The sequence below is a fragment of the Amblyraja radiata genome, chromosome 9 (genome assembly GCF_010909765.2).
Source record: "Amblyraja radiata isolate CabotCenter1 chromosome 9, sAmbRad1.1.pri, whole genome shotgun sequence".
Classification (NCBI taxonomy): domain Eukaryota; kingdom Metazoa; phylum Chordata; class Chondrichthyes; order Rajiformes; family Rajidae; genus Amblyraja; species Amblyraja radiata.
In genome coordinates this window covers 54,354,259-54,374,368 of record NC_045964.1, presented here as the reverse complement: position 1 = coordinate 54,374,368, position 20,110 = coordinate 54,354,259, and the positions used below count along the sequence as shown (strand labels likewise).

The 20,110-nt window shown below is 48.6% G+C and overlaps 1 protein-coding gene across 4 annotated transcripts in view; it reads left to right on the top strand.

Annotated features, from left to right (window-relative positions):
- The window catches only part of ttll5 (tubulin tyrosine ligase like 5), a 163,618-nt gene that overhangs the window by 111,609 nt on the left and 31,899 nt on the right, over positions 1-20,110 (top strand). For all 4 annotated transcript variants that reach the window (XM_033027477.1, XM_033027476.1, XM_033027473.1 and 1 more), the window contains one exon: positions 952-1,142. In XM_033027477.1, coding sequence (XP_032883368.1) covers positions 952-1,142 — 191 coding nt within the window. The remainder of the gene's footprint in view (positions 1-951; positions 1,143-20,110) is intronic.

Genomic DNA, 20,110 nt, shown 5'->3' with positions numbered 1-20,110 from the left:
AATATAAATTGTCCCTAGTGTGTGTAGGATAGTGTTAATGTGCGGAGATTGCTGGTTGGCGCGATTCGGTGGGCCGATGGGCCTGTTTCCGCGCTGTATCTCTAAACTAAACTAAACTAAATTGTCTTGGCAAAAGGAGGCAGATTGGTGATTGGAGAGGTGGTGTTTGCCCCACAGTGCTGTTTGTATGTACGTGGATGTGGGGGGCAGCATTGACAGAGTGTGGAGGATGAACAGGCTGCAGAGAGATATTGATCTGAAATGGGCTGAGAAATGGCAGGCGCAGTTTGATGCAGACTAATGGGAAGCACCACAGAGGCTGTGCCAAACGTTCCTGGGCAATGGTGAGCAAGTTTCGTGCCTCTGCTCACATTTCTCCAATTTAACATCACCATTTTCCCTCCTGGAAATATTCATCATGAATACTTGATTAATTGTATGATGTGTTTTGATGTGACAAAATGTGTGTGTGTGCGTGTGTGCACGTGCGTCTGTGGGACTATGTGTGTACATTTGCACATGTTTGTGTGATTGTGCATGTGTGACTTTGTGCGTGTCTGCGTAACTACGTATGCGTGACTGCATTTGTGTGTGACATGTGCATGTGTGTTTGCGAGTCTGCACACGCCTGTGTTGGTGTGTGTGACTGCATGCGTGACTGTGTGCGTGTGTCTGTGTTTGCGTGTCTGCACATGCCTATGTTGGTGTGTGTGTGTGACTGCATGCGTGTCTGTGTGTGCATGACAGTATATGCGTGTGTTTGTTTGCATGTGCACGTGCCTATGTTGTGTGTGTGTGTGACTGCATGCGTGTCTGTTTGTGCATGACTACATGTACGTGACTGCATGTGCGTGTGCCTGTGTTTGCGTGTGTCTGCACGTGCGTGTGTCTCTGTACTGGGTGATGCTGTGGCCACTCTGCCCACTGATCCTCCCTTCTGTTCTCTCTTAGTTATCGCACATGGGGCTGGGGAGAGGAGCCCTGAACAGAGGGAATGCGTTTGTGTCTCCAGCTACGCAGTGGCCAGTGGGTGGCCTGGTGCCAGCACGGACCGTCCACTCTGGCCTGCAGCCCCCTGCTGCTGCGAGTGTGGACAGAGCTGCCGCTGCAAGTGTGGACAGAGCTGCCGCTCCAGCCTCCTGGTAAGCTTGAATTATCTCCCCACTTCTCCCAAATATACTTGTTGTTCTACACCCAGAGGGTCTGCTGTGTTTGTGTCGTCGTGCCGGGCAGCTGGGTGGGGTCACAAGTCACTGGGTGGGGTCACGGGTCACTGGGTGGGGTCAGGGGTCACTGGGTGGGGTCAGGGGTCACTGGGTGGGATGGGATGTGACGGGTTGGGGTGGGGCGGGGCAGCCACTCTGCAACTCAGCAAACACTCTGTCAGGCCATCAACTGCTGCAAATTGTTAGCAGGTGACTGAACACAGCGGTGACATGGGGAGTGTAGTGACACGGGGAGTGTAGTGACACGGGGAGCTGGAGAATAGGCAATGTTTCGGGCCGAAACCCTTTTTCAGTCTGAAGAAGGGTTTCGGCCCGAAACGTTGCCTATTTCCTTCGCTCCATAGATGCTGCAGCACCCGCTGAGTTTCTCCAGCATTTTTGTGTGCCCTATCTATGTACCTGTCTAACTGTTTCTTAAACAAAGGGATAGTCCCAGCCTCAACTACCTCCTCTGGCAGCTTGTTCCACACACCCACTAGCCTCTGTGTGGCGGTAGGGAGGTGGGTGGCAGTGGGACTGGGGGATAATACTAACTGAGTGTGGAGGCCAGTGGGAATAGCCAGAAAAAGCAGCCTACCAGAGGACTGGGAGAAATTCAGAGTCCAGCAGAGGAGGACAAAGGGCTTAATTAGGAAAGGGAAAATAGATTATGAAAGAAAACTGGCAGGGAACATAAAAACTGACTGCAAAAGCTTTTATAGATATGTGAAGAGAAAAAGATTAGTTAAAACAAATGTAGGTCCCTTGCAGTCAGAAACAGGTGAATTGATCAAAGGTCAAGGTCAAGGTCAAAAACTTTATTTGCCATTTGTGCTTACACACATAGGAACTCTTGTGCGGCTATTCAGAGAGTCAAGTTACGTTAAAAACTTAAAATTAAATTTTTTTTAATTTTTAAAAAAATTTAAAAAGACACACAGAAGACACATAGAGCATTGTAGCTTGCACAAACACTATATCAGGACATCAGTTCATTTTGTTGTGTTTTGGCCAAGAGTCTCACTGTTGCAGGGAAGAAGCTCTTAAAAAAGCGTGTTCTTTTTGTGGCGATACTGTCCGCTCGTCTGTGCCTGAGGTTGTATGTGCAGTTTTTGTGTTTGAGCAGGGAGTGAGCTGGATGTAGTGTGTCTCTAATGATTCTCCCTGCTCTTTTTTGACAGCGCTGTGTGTAGATTGTGTCCATGGAGGGGAGTTCAGTTCTGATGATCCTCTCAGTAGTCTTTATGACTCTTTGCAGAGCCTTCCTCTCTATCTGTGTGGTGTTTCCATACCACACCGTGATGCCTGTGGTGAGGATGCTCTCTACCAGTCCTTTGTAGACCTGGGTGAGAGGGCGACAGTGCAGACCAGCTTTTCTGAGCAGCCTGATGAAGTACAGTCTCTGCTGGGCTTTTTTCACTGTGGCTGCAGTGTTCAAAGTCCAGTTCAGATCTGATGTTATTTGTAGTCCCAGGTATCTGTAACTGTCAGCCCTCTCCACCACAGTCCCCTTGATGATGAGGGGCTGCAGGGGGGGTGGATTTTTTCTGAAGTCCATTATTATTTCTTTTGTCTTGTCTGTGTTGAGGCTTAGGTCGTTCACCTCACCATAGGCAAGAATGTCGTTCACCAGACTCCTGTAGCCCGACTCGCCCCCCCCCTTGATGAGGCCCAGGATGGTGGTATCATCCGCATACTTAATAATGATGGTGTTTTCCTGGGTGGAGACACAGTCGTGTGTGTACAGGGTGAAAAGTTTGGGACTGAGACAGCAGCCTTGTGGTGATCCTGTGCTGACGGTGAGCTCTGCAGACACCCTCCTTCCCATCCTCACCACCTGTGGTCTTTCAGTCAGGAAATCTAAGATCCAGTTGCAGGTGGAAGTCGGGACGCCGAATTGATCATGGGGAACAAGGACATGGCAGACCAATTGAATAACTACTTTGGTTCTGTCTTCACTAAGGAAGACATAAATAATCTGCCGGAAATAGCAGGGGATCGGGGTCAAATGAGATGGAGGAACTGAGTGAAATCCAGGTTAGCCAGGAAGTGGTGTTAGGTAAATTGAATGGATTAAAGGCCAATAAATCCCCAGGGCCAGATAGGCTGCATCCCAGAGTACTTAAGGAAGTAGCCCCAGAAATAGTGGATGCATTAGTGATAATTTTTCAAAACTCTTTAGATTCTGTAGTAGTTCCTAAGGATTGGAGGGTAGCTAATGTAACCCCACTTTTTAAAACGGGGAATTACAGACCAGTTAGTCTAACGTCGGTAGTGGGGATCAGTTATTAAAGATGGGATAGCAGCACATTTGGAAAGTGGTGAAATCATTGGACAAAGTCAGCATGGATTTATGAAAGGTAAATCATGTCTGACGAATCTTATAGAATTTTTCGAGGATGTAACTAGTAGAGTGGATAAGGGAGAACCAGTGGATGTGTTATATCTGGACTTTCAGAAGGCTTTCGACAAGGTCCCACATAAGAGATTAGTGTACAAACTTAAAGCACACGGTATTGGGGGTTCAGTATTGATGTGGATAGAGAACTGGCTGGCAGACAGGAAGCAAAGAGTAGGAGTAAACGGGTCCTTTTCACAATGGCAGGCAGTGACTAGTGGGGTACCGCAAGGCTCAGTGCTGGGACCCCAGCTATTTACGATATATATTAATGATTTGGAAGAGGGAATTGAATGCAACATCTCCAAGTTTGCGGATGACACAAAGCTGGGGGGCAGTGTTAGCTGTGTGGAGGATGCTAGGAGGCTGCAAGGTGACTTGGATAGGCTGGGTGAGTGGGCAAATGCATGGCAGATGCAGTATAATGTGGATAAATGTGAGGTTATCCACTTTGGTGGCAAAAACAGGAAAGTAGACTATTATCTGAATGGTGGCCGATTAGGAAAGGGGGAGATGCAACGAGACCTGGGTGTCATGGTACACCAGTCATTAAAAGTAGGCATGCAGGTGCAGCAGGCAGTGAAGAAGGCGAATGGTATGTTAGCATTCATAGCAAAAGGATTTGAGTATAGGAGCAGGGAGGTTCTACTGCAATTGTACAGGGTCTTGGTGAGACCACACCTGGAGTATTGCGTACAGTTTTGGTCTCCTAATTTGAGGAAAGACATTCTTGCCATAGAGGGAGTACAGAGAAGGTTCACCAGACTGATTCCTGGGATGTCAGGACTTTCATATGAAGAAAGACTGGATAGACTCGGTTTGTACGCGCTAGAATTTATAAGATTGAGGAGGGATCTTATAGAAACTTACAAAATTCTTAAGGGGTTGGACAGGCTAGATGCAGGAAGATTGTTCCCGATGTTGGGGAAGTCCAGAACAAGGGGTCACAGTTTAAGGATAAGGGGGAAATCTTTTAGGACCGAGATGAGGAAAACATTTTTCACACAGAGAGTGGTGAACCTCTGGAATTCTCTGCCACAGAAGGTAGTTGAGGCCAGTTCATTGGCTATATTTAAGAGGGAGTTAGATGTGGCCCTTGTGGCTAAAGGGATCAGGGGGTATGGAGAGAAGGTAGGTACAGGACACTGAGTTGGATGATCAGCCATGATCATATTGAATGGCGGTGCAGGTTCGAAGGGCCGAATGGCCGACTCCTGCACCTATTTTCTATGTTTCTATTTTTCTATGAATACTTTGCTTGGTCCACATCTTCATGGTGTACGGTTTGTTCAGGCTAGTTTGTCAGACTCTGGCTGTGAATCCGTCTGCATAATGATGCAAAACCATGCTACTGCTGGATGTTTGCTTCAATCACAAGTGTCTGCACTGCTCTCTGTCAAAGTTCATAAGTGATAGGAGCAGAATTAGGCCATTCAGTCCATCAAGTCTTCTCCGCCATTCAATCATGGCTGAGCTATCTCTCGCTCCGAACCCCATTCTGCTGCCTTCGCCCCATAAACTCTGACACCCGTACTAATCAAGAATCTACCTATCTATATCTGCCTTAAATATACCTGACTTGGCCTCCAGAGCATTATGTGGCAAATAATTCCACAGATTCACCACCCACTGACTAAAAAAAAGCCTCCTCATCTTCCTATAGGAACGTCCTTTAATTCTGAGGCTGTGACCTCTAGTCCTCTACTCTCCCACTAGTGGAAACATCCTCTCCACATCCACTCTATCCAGGCCTTTCACTACTTATTAAGTTTCAATGAGGTCCCCCCTCATTCTTCTAAACTCCAGCAAGTACAGGCCCAGTGCCGTCAAACGCGCATCATATGTTAACCCACTCATTCCTGGGATCATTCCTGTAAACCTCCTCTGGACCCTCTCCAGAGCCGCCACATCCTTCCTCAGATATGGTGCTCAAAATTGCTCACAATATTCCAGATGCGGCCTGACCAGCACCTTATAGAGCCTCAGCATTACATCCCTGTTGTTGTATACTGCTCGCATTGAGTTTGCTTTCTCACTTCCGATTCGACTTGCAGATGAACTTTTTGGGAATATTGCACCAACACTCCCAAGTCCCTTTGCACCTCTGATTTCTGGATTCTCTCCCCATTTAGAAAATAGTCTACGCCTTTATTCCTGCTACCAAAATGCATGGCTCCACACTTTGCTACACTATATTCCATCTGCCACTTCTCTGTCCACTCTCCCAACCTGTCCAAGTCCTTCTGCAGAGTCCCTGCTTTCTCTACACCACCTGCCCCTCCACCTATTTTCGTGTCATCCGCAAACTTGGCCACAAAGCCTTCAATCCCCTCATCCAAATCATTTATATATAACGTGAAGAGTAGCGGCCCCAGCACCGACCCCTGCGGAACTCCGCTATTCACTGGCAGCCAACCAGTAAAAGCCCCCTTTATTGCCACTCTTTGTCTTCTGCCATCCAGCCAACCTGCGATCCATTAAAAGTGATAGGTGGATACAGGTGAGCAAGGTGGTTGGCAGATGAGTGGAGATAGTGATAAAACTAGAGGTGAAAAGGAGACAAAGGGTGTCACGGAGCACCTTGCCGATGCCGACCATCATGCCCCATCCACACTAGTCCCACCTGCCTTCATTTGGCCCTTATTTGTCTAAACCTGTCTTAACCATGTGCCTGTGCAAATGTTGTTATAGTCTCTGCCTCAACTACCTCCTCTGGCAGCTCGATCCACACACTCAGCACCCTCTGAGTGCCCTGCCCCTCAGGTTCCCATTAAATCTTTCCCCTCGCATCTTAAACCTAGTTCTTGCTTCTCTGATTCATGATTCCCCAAATCAGATGTCAGAGAAGGAAAGGAGAGGAGGAGTGGAATGTAAAGCCAAAGAGAGGGACGAACGAAGGTAGAGAAGTGCCAGCCATTGACTGACGTTTCGGAGAGCCCTTCCCACCACATGGGTCTGAGGATGTTTAGTTCATTGTCACGTGTACCGAGGTACAGTGTTAAGCTTTTGTTCACCTGCATCTCCTCCAACCTCATCTATTGCATCCGCTGCTTTAGATGTCAGCTGATCTACATCGGTGAGACCAAGCGTAGGCATGGCGATCGCTTCGCCCAACACCTCCGCACAGTCCGCATTAACCAACCTGATCTCCCTGTGGCTCAGAACTTCAACCCCTCCCATTCCAAATCCGACCTTTCTGTCCTGGGCCTCCTCCGTGGCCAGAGTGAGTACCACCGGAAATTGGAGTAGCAGCACCTCGTATTCCACTTGGGCAGTCTGCACCCTAGCGGCATAAACATTGAATTCTCCAATTTCCGGTAGCCGTGTCAACAAAATAGAGAGAGTACAGAGGAGATTTACTAGAATGTTGCCTGGGTTTCAGCAACTAAGTTACAGAGAAAGGTTGAACAAGTTAGGGCTTTATTCTTTGGAGCGCAGAAGGTTAAGGGGGGACTTGATAGAGGTTTTTAAAATGATGAGAGGGATAGACAGAGTTGACGTGGAAAAGCTTTTCCCACTGAGAGTAGGGAAGATTCAAACAAGGGGACATGACTTGAGAATTAAGGGACTGAAGTTTAGGGGTAACATGAGGGGGAACTTCTTTACTCAGAGAGTGGTAGCTGTGTGGAATGAGCTTCCAGTGAAGGTGGTGGAGGCAGGTTCGTTTTTATCATTTAAAAATAAATTGGATAGTTATATGGATGGGAAAGGAATGGAGGGTTATGGTCTGAGCGCAGGTATATGGGACTAGGGGAGATTATGTGTTCGGCACGGACTAGAAGGGTCGAGATGGCCTGTTTCCGTGCTGTAATTGTTATATGGTTATATGGTTATATGGTAGCCCTGGCTGTCTCCTCCCCTTCTCAGCTCTCCCTCAGCCCTCTGGCTCCTTCTCTTCCTTTCTCCTTTCTTCTCCCCACCCCCCCCCCCCCCCCCCCCCCCACCCCCACCCCCCCACCCTACATCAGTCTGAAGAAGGGTTTCGGCCTATTTCCTTCGCTCCATAGATGCTGCTGCACCCGCTGAGTTTCTCCAGCACTTTTGTCTACCTAGCGGAAAGACTACACATGATTACAATCGAGCCATTTACAGTGTAGGGATACATGATGAGGGTGCGATGTCCCTTTACTCACCCGCGCCCTGGATCGGCATGTGTGTGGGGGGAGATTCTCCTCTCTCAGCCTACGGGAGAGCTACTGGAGATGAAGGTTTCACTGCAGCCATCAATCCCCCCCCCCCTCCCCTGCTCACTGTCTGTGCACCTGGCAGCCCGCTCCTGCCTCTTGCTTCCACTGAGTTGCTGGCAGGACAGTGAACGATGTGAATTCCTCAGCCAGACGCCTCCCCTCCTGCAACTCTCGGTGATAGCGATAATACTTTACACTTTACTTTAGACTTTAGCGATACAGCGTGGAAACAGGCCCTTCGGCCCAGTGAGTCCATGCCGACCAGAGATCGCTCCATACACGAGCACAATCCTACACACTAGGGACAATTCACAAATTACAGAAGCCAATTAACCTACAAACCATCACATCTTTGGGATGTGGGAGGAAACCGGAGCAGCCGGAGAAAACCCACGCAGTCACAGGGAGAACGTACAAACTCCGTACAGACAGCACCCATGGTCAGAATGGAACCCGGGTCTCTGGCACTGTGAGGCAGCAGCTCTACCCGCTCTACTTGCCGCCCGTGTGTGTGCTGATGGTTTAGGGCAGAGTGGTGAAGCTCTGCCAGCTCTGGTTGCCGCTGCCATCCGCGGGTAGCAGGCCGCTATCCAGCAATGATTGAACAATGGGGAAAGGTGTTGTGTGCTGTGTCTTCCATGCTGTTTACTGGGGTTGAAACCAAGCTGTATGAGAGGTGTTAGAAAAATAACTTGCGACCGTCCAGTGGGTTTCAACAAAAGCAACTTTCCGCACAACCTTTCACCAATCCATCTGCTGCAGGAAAGATGGCACAGCGGGTAGAAACGCTGCCTCAGAGCATCAGAGACCCGGTTTCCATGCTGACCTCGGATGCTGTCTGTGTGGAGTTTGCACATTCTCCCTGTGACCGCGTGGGTTTCCTCCGGGTGCTCCGGTTTCCTCCCCACACCCCAAAGACATGCAGGTTTGCTGTGATTTGCTGCTGCTTCTTCGTTCGTGTGGCGTGCACAGCCTAAAGTTGTAGGACAACTTGTTCTATTTGATCTTCCGTTTGTGCACGTCGAGTTGATTGCATTAGTCGAAACAGGGCGGACCACATTAAGGTTGCAATCTTCCACCCCTGATTTGCTGCTGGTGTATAGGGAGAGGATCCAAAAGTGGGATGACATCGAACTAGTGTAAACGGGTGATGAATGGTCAGCGTGGACTCCGTGGGCCAAAGGGCCTGTTTCTGGGCTCTATAATTAAAACTGAAAACTAAGTTGCAGAGACTATTTACGAGGATGTTGCCAGAACTCAAGTGCCTAAGCTATAGGGAGGAATTGGGCAGGCTAGAACTCTCTTCCTTGGGGCTCAGGGTGCTGAGAATTGAGATCCTCGGGGCGATACGGCAGGAACAGGAGACGTTGATAGGAGAGGGAAGGACAGGACCTGCATGTGAAGGGCAGCCTTGGAAGGCTATGGACAAGTGGCAAGTGGGACTAGCTTGGTCAAGCAGCTTGGTGGGCTTGGATGAGTTGGGCCGATGTCCTTCTTCTGTTCTGTACAACTCCATGATGCTCTGTAAAGAAACTGCTTGAGCATCTTGTTTAAGAAGGAACTGCATTTGCTGGAAAATCGAAGGTAGACAAAAGTGCTGGAGAAACTCAGCGGGTGCAGCAGCATCTATAGAGCGAAGGAAATAGGCAACGTTTCGGGCCAAAACATTGCCTATTTCCTTCGCTCCATAGATGCTGCTGCACCCGCTGAGTTTCTCCAGCACTTTTGTCTACCTTCTGCTTGAGCATCTTCACCTCCTTCCCCTTCTCCCCTTCTCCCCGCTCCCGTCCAGCAGAAACCTGAGCGTGCACCACCAGACTCAGGAACAACTTCTTCCCCTCTGTTATCAGGCTTCTGAACGGTCCTTCCATAAGCTAGGGTACTGTCCAATTCACCTCTACCCCATTGTGGACATTGGACTTTGTCTGTGGAACTGATGCGCTACAATGCTGAGAACTATATTCTGCACTCTGTATCTTCCCCTTTGCTCTACCTGTTGCACTGGAGTTGGACTTGATTGTATTTATGTATAGTATATCTGATCGGATTGGATACCGATAGAACAAAGTAAGTAAGTAAGTAAGTAAGTTTATTGGCCAAGTATTCACATACAAGGAATTTGCCTTGGTGCTCCGCCCACAAGTAACAACATGACATACAGTGACAGTTACGAATGACTCAGAAAACACAAAACATTAATAATAATAAAACATTCATGATAAAACACCATTGATCAAGCATGTGAACCAACAAAATACCAGATCAAAGGAAGGCTACAGATTTTTGGCTGTTGAGTAGAGCAACTGCTCGTGGATAAAAACTGTTTCTATGTCTGGCTGTGGCAGTTTTGACAAGCCAGTGTCGCCTTCCAGAGGGAAGTGATTCAAAGCGTTTGTGGCCAGGGTGAGAGGGCTCAGAGATGATCTTGCCCGCTCGCTTCCTGGCCCTTGCAGTGTACAGTTCATCAATGGAGGGAAGGTTGCAGCCAATAATCTTCTCTGCAGATCGGACGATTCGCTGCAGCCTCCAGGTGTCGTGCTTGGTGGCTGAGCCAAACCAAATCACCAAAGCTGTTGATTATGCCTCAGTTCCCTTGATGAATAAACCTAAACGTGAATCTACAGGCTGGTGTGGCTCCAAGGACTAGCATGGCCTGTTACCCACGTGGAGGTCCAGTTCAGGCGGCTGCTGGTGAAGCGCAGCCTTGTTCCCGGCAGTTTGCCAGTGTCTAGTAGTGATGCTGCTCCAGGGTTAATAGTTGTTGATCTCTTCCCTCAAGGAAGGAGAACTGACAATGGGAATGAAATGTTCCCACCGGACTCGACTCGCTCCCTAAGCTGTGTGAATCATCTCTCGACCACACAAGTGGTAAACAATGAGTGGGCGGCTCTTTGGGGAGTGTCAGACACTCTTTCATTGGTACTTAGTGTGTGTGTGTATTTTTCTTAACCCTGCAAATCTCAGTGTGTGAAGCTGTTTGAATATTGCAGGGAGCATCTGATGTCGCTGATTGGGGAAGGGATGACTAGCCCGGCCAAGGGATGATTAGCCCGGCCAGTACCACTGCTCCTTGTCCTCACATGACCGGTTACATATCAGGAGAGTTTGAGTCTGAGCAAGGGTCATGGCACAAAACGTCATCCATTCCTTCTCTCCAGAGATGCTGCCTGTCCCGCTGAGTTACTCCAGCATTTTGTGTCAATATTCTACTGGCCCCCGGATGTTTCAGGAGGGTCCCTGGGCTTATCAGACCCCACACAAACCATGGATTTGTTCCATAAGCCACAGATTTCCTGGCCCTTGTGCTCAGAACCAAAGTGAGAGTTGTACAGTGTGGAAACAGGCCCTTTGGCCCACAATCCCTGGCTGACCATTCCCTACTTGAACTGGTCCTGTTTGCCTGCATTTGGCCCATATCTCTCTGAACCTTTCCTAGCTATGTTCATATTTAAATCTCCATAAAGTCATACATGGTGTCCAGGGGATAAAGATGGAGAGAAGGCAGGAACGTGGTACTGATTGGGGATGATCAGCCATGATCACATTGAATGACGGTGCTGGCTCGAAGGGCCAAATGGCCTACCCCTGCACCTATTGGCTATTGTCTATTGTCTTTCCAACCTCTCCATATAACTCAAGCCGTGCAGTCCGGGTAACTTCCTCGTGAATCTCTTCTGCACCCTCTCCAGCTTGATGCCGTCCCTGCCACTGGGAAGCAAACAGAAGCGGGCACTGCACTCCAGATACATTTTGACCAACATCTTGTCCAGCTGTAACGTGATGTCTCCACTCTTGTCCTCAATTCACCACAATGATATCATGTCACTTGATGAATATGTTAGAAATTCCAACTCCTGTAACTACTTTTAACAATCTCTCTATATCTTCAAGGTCTTTACAATTAACTTCTGGGATTCCACAAAGTAAATATGCCACAGACTTACCTGGTTTCGTTTAGTTTAGTGTTACGTTGACCGAGGTACAGTGAAAAGCTTTTGTTGCATGCTATCCAGTCAGCGGAAAGACAGTACGCGATTACAATCGAGAATCCGCTGTTTACAGATACAGGATAAAGGGAATAACGTTTAGTGCAAGACAAAGTCCAATGAAAGATAGTCCGAGGGTTTCGTATGAGGTAGATGGGAGTCCGCTCTCAGGTTGGTGATAAGATGGTTCAGTTACCTGATAACAGCTGGGAAGAAACTGTCCCTGAATCTGGAGGTGTGTGTTTCACACTTCTGTACCTCTTGTCTGATGGGAGAGGGGAGAAGAGGGAGTGACCGGAGGTGTGAGACTGGCCCTTGATTATGTTGCTGGCCTTGCCGAGGCAGCGTGAGGTGTAGATGGAGTCAAGGGAATTAATCTAGAACAGTGCAGTATTGAGCCATTCCCCCTTGCTACTATTAATGTTCATGCATTAATGAAACGCACATTCCTGCATCTCCTTACACCAAAACCTCACATGCAGACTTTAACCACCATAATCAACAAACTAATTTCAAGTCTAACTCAAGCATTCAGAAGATAAGACAAAATGCTGGAGTAACTCAGCAGGAGAAAGAATGGTCGAGACCCTCCTTCAGTTCTGAAACGTCACCCATTCCTTCTCTCCAGAGATGCTGCCTGACCCGCTGAGTTACTCCAGCATCTTGTGTCTATCTTCGATTTAAACCAGCACCTGCAGTTCCTTCCTACTCAAGCTTTCAGAGTTGTGGTCTCCAGTACATTGTGTGTTGAACAGCTTCACGACATTGAAACAGTGGGCTGGAAAACTGGCATGGAAACACTTTGCAGACTCCGTGGTTGTTTTCTCTGGAACACCAGAGGCTGAGGGTAGAGCTGACAGAAGTGTATAAACTGATGAGAGGCACAGATAGAGTAGACAGTCAGAACCTTTATCCCAGGAAGGAAACTAGAGGGCATTGATTTAGACAATAGACAATAGGTGCAGGAGTGGGCGGCGCGACTTTCGTCAGCAGCGGCCTCTGCAGTCCGTCTGCGTTTTTATTATTTTATGTCTTATGTTTTTATGTAGTTTTTGTTATTTTTGTTGGGGTATGTGTGTGGGGGGGTGGGGGTAACTTTTAAATCTCTCCCTGCACGGGAGACCCGATCTTTTCTTTGTCGGGTCTCCGTTGTCGTTGGGGCTGCAACGAGGAGCGGCCTCCAACAGGAAGACCGGGGGCTCTGGTGCCGACTACTCACCTCACCGTCACTGGGCTGGCCGAGTCCAGAGCGGGTGGAGCTGTGGTGGACGCTGCTGCGACCCGACCCCCGGAGATTCGGTGGCTGCAACTGCGGGTTTGGCGGGCGGCACCGGGAGCCCGCGGGTCCCTGGAGGGAGACCCCGTTTCAGGGCTTCCGCAACGGCGACTTCTCCCGCCCGAGTTGCGGGGTTGAAGAGCACCTGAGCGGGGCCTTACAGCACCGCCCCGCGCGGCTTGGAATGGCTGCGGGACTGCGAGCGCACGCCGGGGGCTCTAACACCAAGACCCGGTGTGCGGCCTTGCATCACCCGGCGTGGCTTTAATGGCCGCGGGACAATTCGCCATCGCCCGCCGGGGGCTTTGACTTTGACTCTGACATCGGGGGGGGAGAGTGCAGTGGAGAGATAAGTTTTTTTGGCCTTCCATCACAGCAATGTGATGGATGTTTATGTAAATTATGTTGTGTCTTGGGTCTATTTGTTTGTAATGTATGGCTGCAGAAACGACACCTCAAGGGGTCCAAATGACAATAAATTGAATTGTATTGTATTGTATTGAGTAGGCCATTCGGCCCTTCGATGTGTGATCATGGCTGATCATCCACAATCAGTACCCCAAGATGAGAGAAGCAAAGTTTAAAGGAGATGTGCACAGTAATATTTTTCTACAGAGGGTGGTGGTTGCCTTGAACACACTGCTGTGGATGGTGGTGGAGGCAGATATGATAGTGGCATTTAAGAAACATTTGGATATCCACATGAAAAAGCAGGGATATGGATCAGTGCAGGCAGATCGGAGTTTGGTCTTCGCATCTTGTGGGCCAAAGTGACTATTCTTGTAGATAGACACAAAAAGCTGGAGTAACTCAGCAGGGCAGGCAAGCATCTCTGGAGAGCAGGAATGGGTGAGGTTTCGGGTCGAGACCCTTCTTCAGACTGTCTATTCTTGTACTGTACTGATCTATGTTCTAGACTTGTGTAGACAGCACGGAATCAGACCCTTCAGCCCACTAAACTCATGCTGACCTTTGGCCATCCCAACCAATCTATGTGCTGGTGTTGGAACCATAGCCTTCTCTCCGTCATGCCTTGCCCGTTGAAGTCTCAGCTGCGTGTCGAGTCACGGAGTCGCTGCTCACCCCCTGCCCCCTCTCTGCCCCCACTGACCCAGCCTTGCTGTACACGTACGTCCTCTCCCTCCCATCAGCCGTGTGAGCAACAGCCACAAGGCCTCATTGCTTCCCAAACCCCCTCCTCCCCCCTCTCTCGCTGTGGACAATAAGACATCATTTCAACATGCTGAACAATTTAAAAGGAATGAACCTGGTTAAATTCTTCTGTTTTTTTTTAAAGTTGTTCATTTTTGGCAAGAATTCATTGTCTGAAGCACTTGTGTCTGGTTTGTTTAAAAGTTTCACATTGGGAAAGAAATCAGATATGGCAGTTGAGCGCTGGGCTCAACATAGCAAGGCTGTTCCCCTACTTAGTGTGAGGTCATACATCTGCATGTGAGTGTGGCTCGTATTACTCTGGCTGCTTCACTTATCTGTAGCGCTTGCCAATGTGTGGCTTTGTGAGTGTGGACTGATAGACTCGTTATGGATCAGCCATAATGTCCAGTCCCACTGCCCTGCAAACTGCTCGCTTTAGAGATACAGCACGGAAACAGGCCCTTCACACCGACCAGCGATCCTCATACACTAGCACTACCCTACACACTAGCTACAGTTTTACCGAAGCCAATTAACCTACAAACCTGTATGTCTTTGGAGTGTTGGAGGAATCCGGAGCACCCGGAGAAACCCCACGCAGGCCACGGGGAGAACGTGCAAACTCTTTACAGGCAGCACCCGTAGTCTGGATCAAATCTGGGTCTCTGGCGCTGTGAGGCAGCAGTTCTACCCGCTGCGCCACCGTGCTGCCTCTGCCTTGAATACCTATCTAGTCCCATCTACAGACGTGGTCTAGTGTTGGTCCCATCTACAGACGTGGTCTAGTGTTGGTCCCATCTACAGACGTGGTCTAGTGTTGGTCCCATCTACAGACATGGTCTAGTGTTGGTCCCATCTACAGACGTGGTCTAGTGTTGGTCCCATCTACAGACGTGGTCTAGTGTTGGTCCCATCTACAGACGTGGTCTAGTGTTGGTCCCATCTACAGACGTGGTCTAGTGTTGGTCCCATCTACAGACATGGTCTAGTGTTGGTCCCATCTACAGACGTGGTCTAGTGTTGGTCCCATCTACAGACGTGGTCTAGTGTTGGTCCCACACACAGAACCATCAATAGACATGGTGTAATGTTGGTCCCATCTACAGACGTGGTCTAGTGTTGGTCCCACACACAGAACCATCGATAGACATGGTCTAATGTTGGTCCCATCTACAGACGTGGTCTAGTGTTGGTCCCATCTACAGACGTGGTCTAGTGTTGGTCCCATCTACAGACGTGGTCTAGTGTTGGTCCCATCTACAGACGTGGTCTAGTGTTGGTCCCATCTACAGACGTGGTCTAGTGTTGGTCCCATCTACAGACGTGGTCTAGTGTTGGTCCCATCTACAGACGTGGTCTAGTGTTGGTCCCATCTACAGACGTGGTCTAGTGTTGGTCCCATCTACAGACATGGTCTAATGTTGGTTCCACCACACTCACAGGCGCTGGGTTCCCGAGAATTTCAGGGCAGGGGCCTCAACTGTTTATGACGGAGGGGCTGAGCCCGTTGCACCCGCAGACCGATGATATAAAAATAAATGGGTTGGCAAACTGTGAGGAGGATGTGAGAGCCTGGAGAGAGGATGTCATGAGCAGCAAGACTTTGGTAGATGGAGTGTAAGTTGGCACGTTCTCCACTCTGGAACAAAGAATGAGAAAGTCAATTAAACTCGGAGCTGTACAGCATGGAAACAGGCCCTTCAGCCCATCTTGTCCATGTCGACCAAGGTGACATACTGGACTAGTTCCATTTGCCTGCGTTTGGCCTACATCGTGAAACCTAACCCATCCATATATCTGTCCCGACCCAAAACATCGCCTATCTAAGTCCTCTAAAGATGCTATCTGACCTGCTGAGTTACTCCGACACTTTGTTTTATTTTAATCTGTTCAAATGTCTTTTGAAAGTTGTAGTTGCACCCACATCTCCTGGCAGCTTCTTGTGGCAGCTGGTTCCAGATACAGACTTATTTAAACAGAGTGCAAGCACAGGTGATCTTGGGGGTGCCGCTAGTTGGGACGTTCAACCAGACACAGCAAATAATTGGGCAGATTGATGGGGTGTGGACGTCAGTGGGAAGATGAGAGTAATGTGGGTGCATCTTTACATGGAATACTGCGGACAGCTTTGTCTCCGTATTTAACCAACGATATGCTGACAGAGAATGTTCACCAAGTCATAATAACAAGGAACTGCAGATGCTGCTTTAAAAAAGAAAGACACAAAGTGCTGGAGTAACTCAGCGGGTCAGGCAGCATCTGTGGAGAACATGGATAGATGACGTTTCACAGAGTGCTGGAGTAACTCAGCGGGTCAGGCAGCATCTGTGGAGAACGTGGATAGGTGAGGTTTCGGGTCGGGGCCCTTCTTTAGACAAGTTCACAACGTCGATCCGAGGAATGAGGAGGGTGGTGAGTGAGCAGTGGCTGAGCAGCTCAGGCCTGCACAATGTTTGAGCCACAGTGGTGTTGTTAAAGTGGGTGAGAATGTGCGGAGGATTGATGCTGATGCTGATGCTGAGAGGAGCAAGGCACAGTTTCAGAATGAGGGACTACAGGCCAGACTAATGGTCTGTGCTCTCAGGGGCTGGTGAATCCCTGGAACTCCCTCCCCCGAACTGCTGGAGTAGATTCATATTATACATTCAGGATATTTAAATGATTAGAGAGTGGGGGGCAGAGAATGGGGAAGTGACATGGGGGTCAGAATTAGCCCCATGACCTTAACCAGTGCAGGAGCAGGCGGGAGGAGGCTTTGTGTTCTACAGCTTTTCCTCATATCCCAATACGCAATAGACAGGCGTGGGCCATTCGGCCCTTCGAGCCAGCACCACCATTCATTGTGATCATGGCTGATCATCCCCAATCAGTATGTTTAAGAAGGAACTGCAGATGCTGGGAAATCGAAGGTAGACAAAAGTGCTGGAGAAACTCAGCGGGTGCAGCAACATCTATGGAGCGAAGGAAATAGGCGACGTTTCGGGCCGAAACGTCGCCTATTTCCTTCGCTCCATAGATGCTGCTGCACCCGCTGAGTTTCTCCAGCACTTTTGTCAGCCTGCAATGCTGCTCTGTTAGTCTGCTGCCCCAGCTGCCAAAGCAAACAGTGATCCTTCTTTGACAGGGTCTGCTGGAATGTGAGCAATGTGCAGCGGTTATTAGATAATGGGGCTGGAGCAGCCCGCCATTGTGGACGCCAGTGGAATGTGAGCCGTGTGCCAGTCAGCAAGGCACACCTTGCAAATGAATGGTCAGCCGGGCCGGGGCTCATCTCCAGCAGGATAAACCCTTCACTGCCCACCCCGCCAAGCTTCTCAACCCGCTGAGTGCCAATATACACCTGTGTGTTGTGTAGGAACTGCACATGCTGCTTTAAACCAAAGGCAGACATTAAAAGCTGCAGTAATTCAGCGGAACGGGCACCATCTCTGGAGAGAAGGAATGGGTGACATTTCAGGACAAAACCCTTCTTCAGACGAATCTTGACCCGAAACGTCACCCATTACTTTTCTCCAGAGATGCTGCCTGAGCTGCTGTGTTACTCCAGTTTTCAGTGTCTAACTGTTTATATTGACATATTATTCAAAGTGCTGGCCTTATTTAGGATTAGCTGTATTATTGTCACGTGTACTGCAGAAAGCTTTCCTCTGCATGCTCTCCCATCGCAGCCGAGAGTGAGGTGTGAATGTGGGGACTGGTATTGGTTTGTTCTTGTCCCGTATTTAGAGATACAGTCAAAAATCCAGACCAATCATACTGTACAAGGGTACATCAGGCAGTGGACCAGAGAAGTAATCGGCGCTGCTACATGTGGAGTATTGCGTGCACCATTACAGGAAGGATGTGCAGGCTTTGGAGACGGTGCAGAGGAGGTTTACCACAATGATAGACACAAAATGCTGGATTAACTCAGCGGAACAGGCAGCATCTCTGGAGTGAAGGAATGGGTGACGTTTCAAGTCGAGACCCTTCTTCAGACACTTCCTAGGCAGCTCCTTCCCACGTTTTGCCATTACCAGAATAATGCCTGGATTAGAGGGTGTCAGATTTGGATTGTTTTATCCAGAGGTGATAGAAAAATATAATATTATGAGTCATAAATATGATAGACAGTCAGAACCTATGTCCCAGGATGGAAATATCAAAGACTAGAGGGCATAGCTTTATGGTAAGAGGGGAAAAGTTTAAAGGAGATGTGGGGGGTGAGTGCCTGCAACTAGCTGCTGGTGATGGTGCTGGAGGCACACACAATAGTGGCATTTAAGAGACTTTGTGATGGGCACAAGTGTATGCGGGGAGGGATTTAGGCAGGCAGAGGAGATGAGTTTATATTGGCAGTATATTCAGCACAGGGATGGGATGAAGGACCTGTTCCTGTGATGTTTTAAATCGAGAGAGTCATGTCCTAGATGCTATTTTGTAGATGCTAGTTAGTGCACTGGAGTAACTCAGCAGGTCAGATGGCATCTTTGGAGAACAAGGATAGGTGATCAGGACCCTTGCTTATAGAAGGACTGTTCTCTTCTCCCCTCTCCCATCGGGCAAAAGGTATAGAAGTGTGAAAACGCACACCTCCAGATTCAGGGACAGTTCCTTCCCAGCTATTATCAGGCAACTGAACCATCCTATCAACTACTAGAGAGCGGTTCCAAACTATTATCTACCTCATTGGAGTTCCTCAGACTATCTCTATCTTTGATCGGACATTACTGGCTTTATCTTGTATTAAATGATTCGAAAATAGGTGGAGGGGCAGGTAATGTAGAGAAAGCAGGGACTCTGCAGAAGGACTTGGACACGTTGGGAGAGTGGGCAGAGTAGTGGCAGATTGAATATAGTGTAGCAAAGTGTGGAGTCATGCATTGTGGTCGTAGGAATTAAGGTGTATTCTAAATGAGGAGAGAATCCAGATATCGGAGGTCCAAAGGGACCTGGGAGTGCTGGTGTAGGATTCCCAAAAAGTTAATCTGCAAGTCGAATCGTTAGTAAAGAAACCAAACTCAATGCTAGCATTTATTTCACGAGGGCGAGAATACAAAAACAGGGATGTAATGGTGAGGCTCTATAAGGCGCTGGTCAGGCCGCATGTGGAATATTGTGAGCAGTTTTGGGCACCATATCTGAGCAAGGATGTGCTGGCTCTGGAGAGGGTCCAGAGGTGGTTTACAAGAATGATCCCAGGAATGAGTGGGTTAACATTTGATGAACGTTTGTCGGCACTGGGCCTGTACTCGCTGGAGTTTAGAAGGATGAGGGGGTGGGGGGGGGGACCTCATTGAAACAAAGAATAGTGAAAGGCTTGGATAGTGTGGATGTGGAGAGGATGTTTCCACTAGTGGGAGAGTCTAGGACTAGAGGTCATAGCATCAGAACTAAAGGACATTGCTTTAGGAAGGATATGAGGAGGAATTTATTTAGTCAAGAGGGTGGAGAATCTGTGGAATTCTTTGCCACAGAAGGCTGTGGAGGTCAGGTTAATGGATATTCTTGATTAGTACGGGTGTCAGAAAGCATTTGATAAGGTCCCACATAGGAGATTAGTGGGCAAAATTAGAGCACATGGTATTGGGGGTAGAGTGCTGACATGGATAGAAAATTGGTTGGCAGACAGGAAACAAAGAGTAGGAATTAACGGGTCCCTTTCAAAATGGCAGGCAGTGACTAGTGGGGTGCTGCAAGGCACGGTGCTGGGACCACAGCTATTTACAATATACATCAATGATTTAGATGAAGGGATTCAAAATAACATTAGCAAATTTGCAGATGACACAAAGCTGGGTGGCAGTGTGAACTGTGAGGAGGATGCTATGAGAATGCAGTGACTTGAATATGTTGGGTGAGTGGGCAGATGCATGACAGATGCAGTTTAATATGGATAAATGTGAGGTTATCCACTTTGGTAG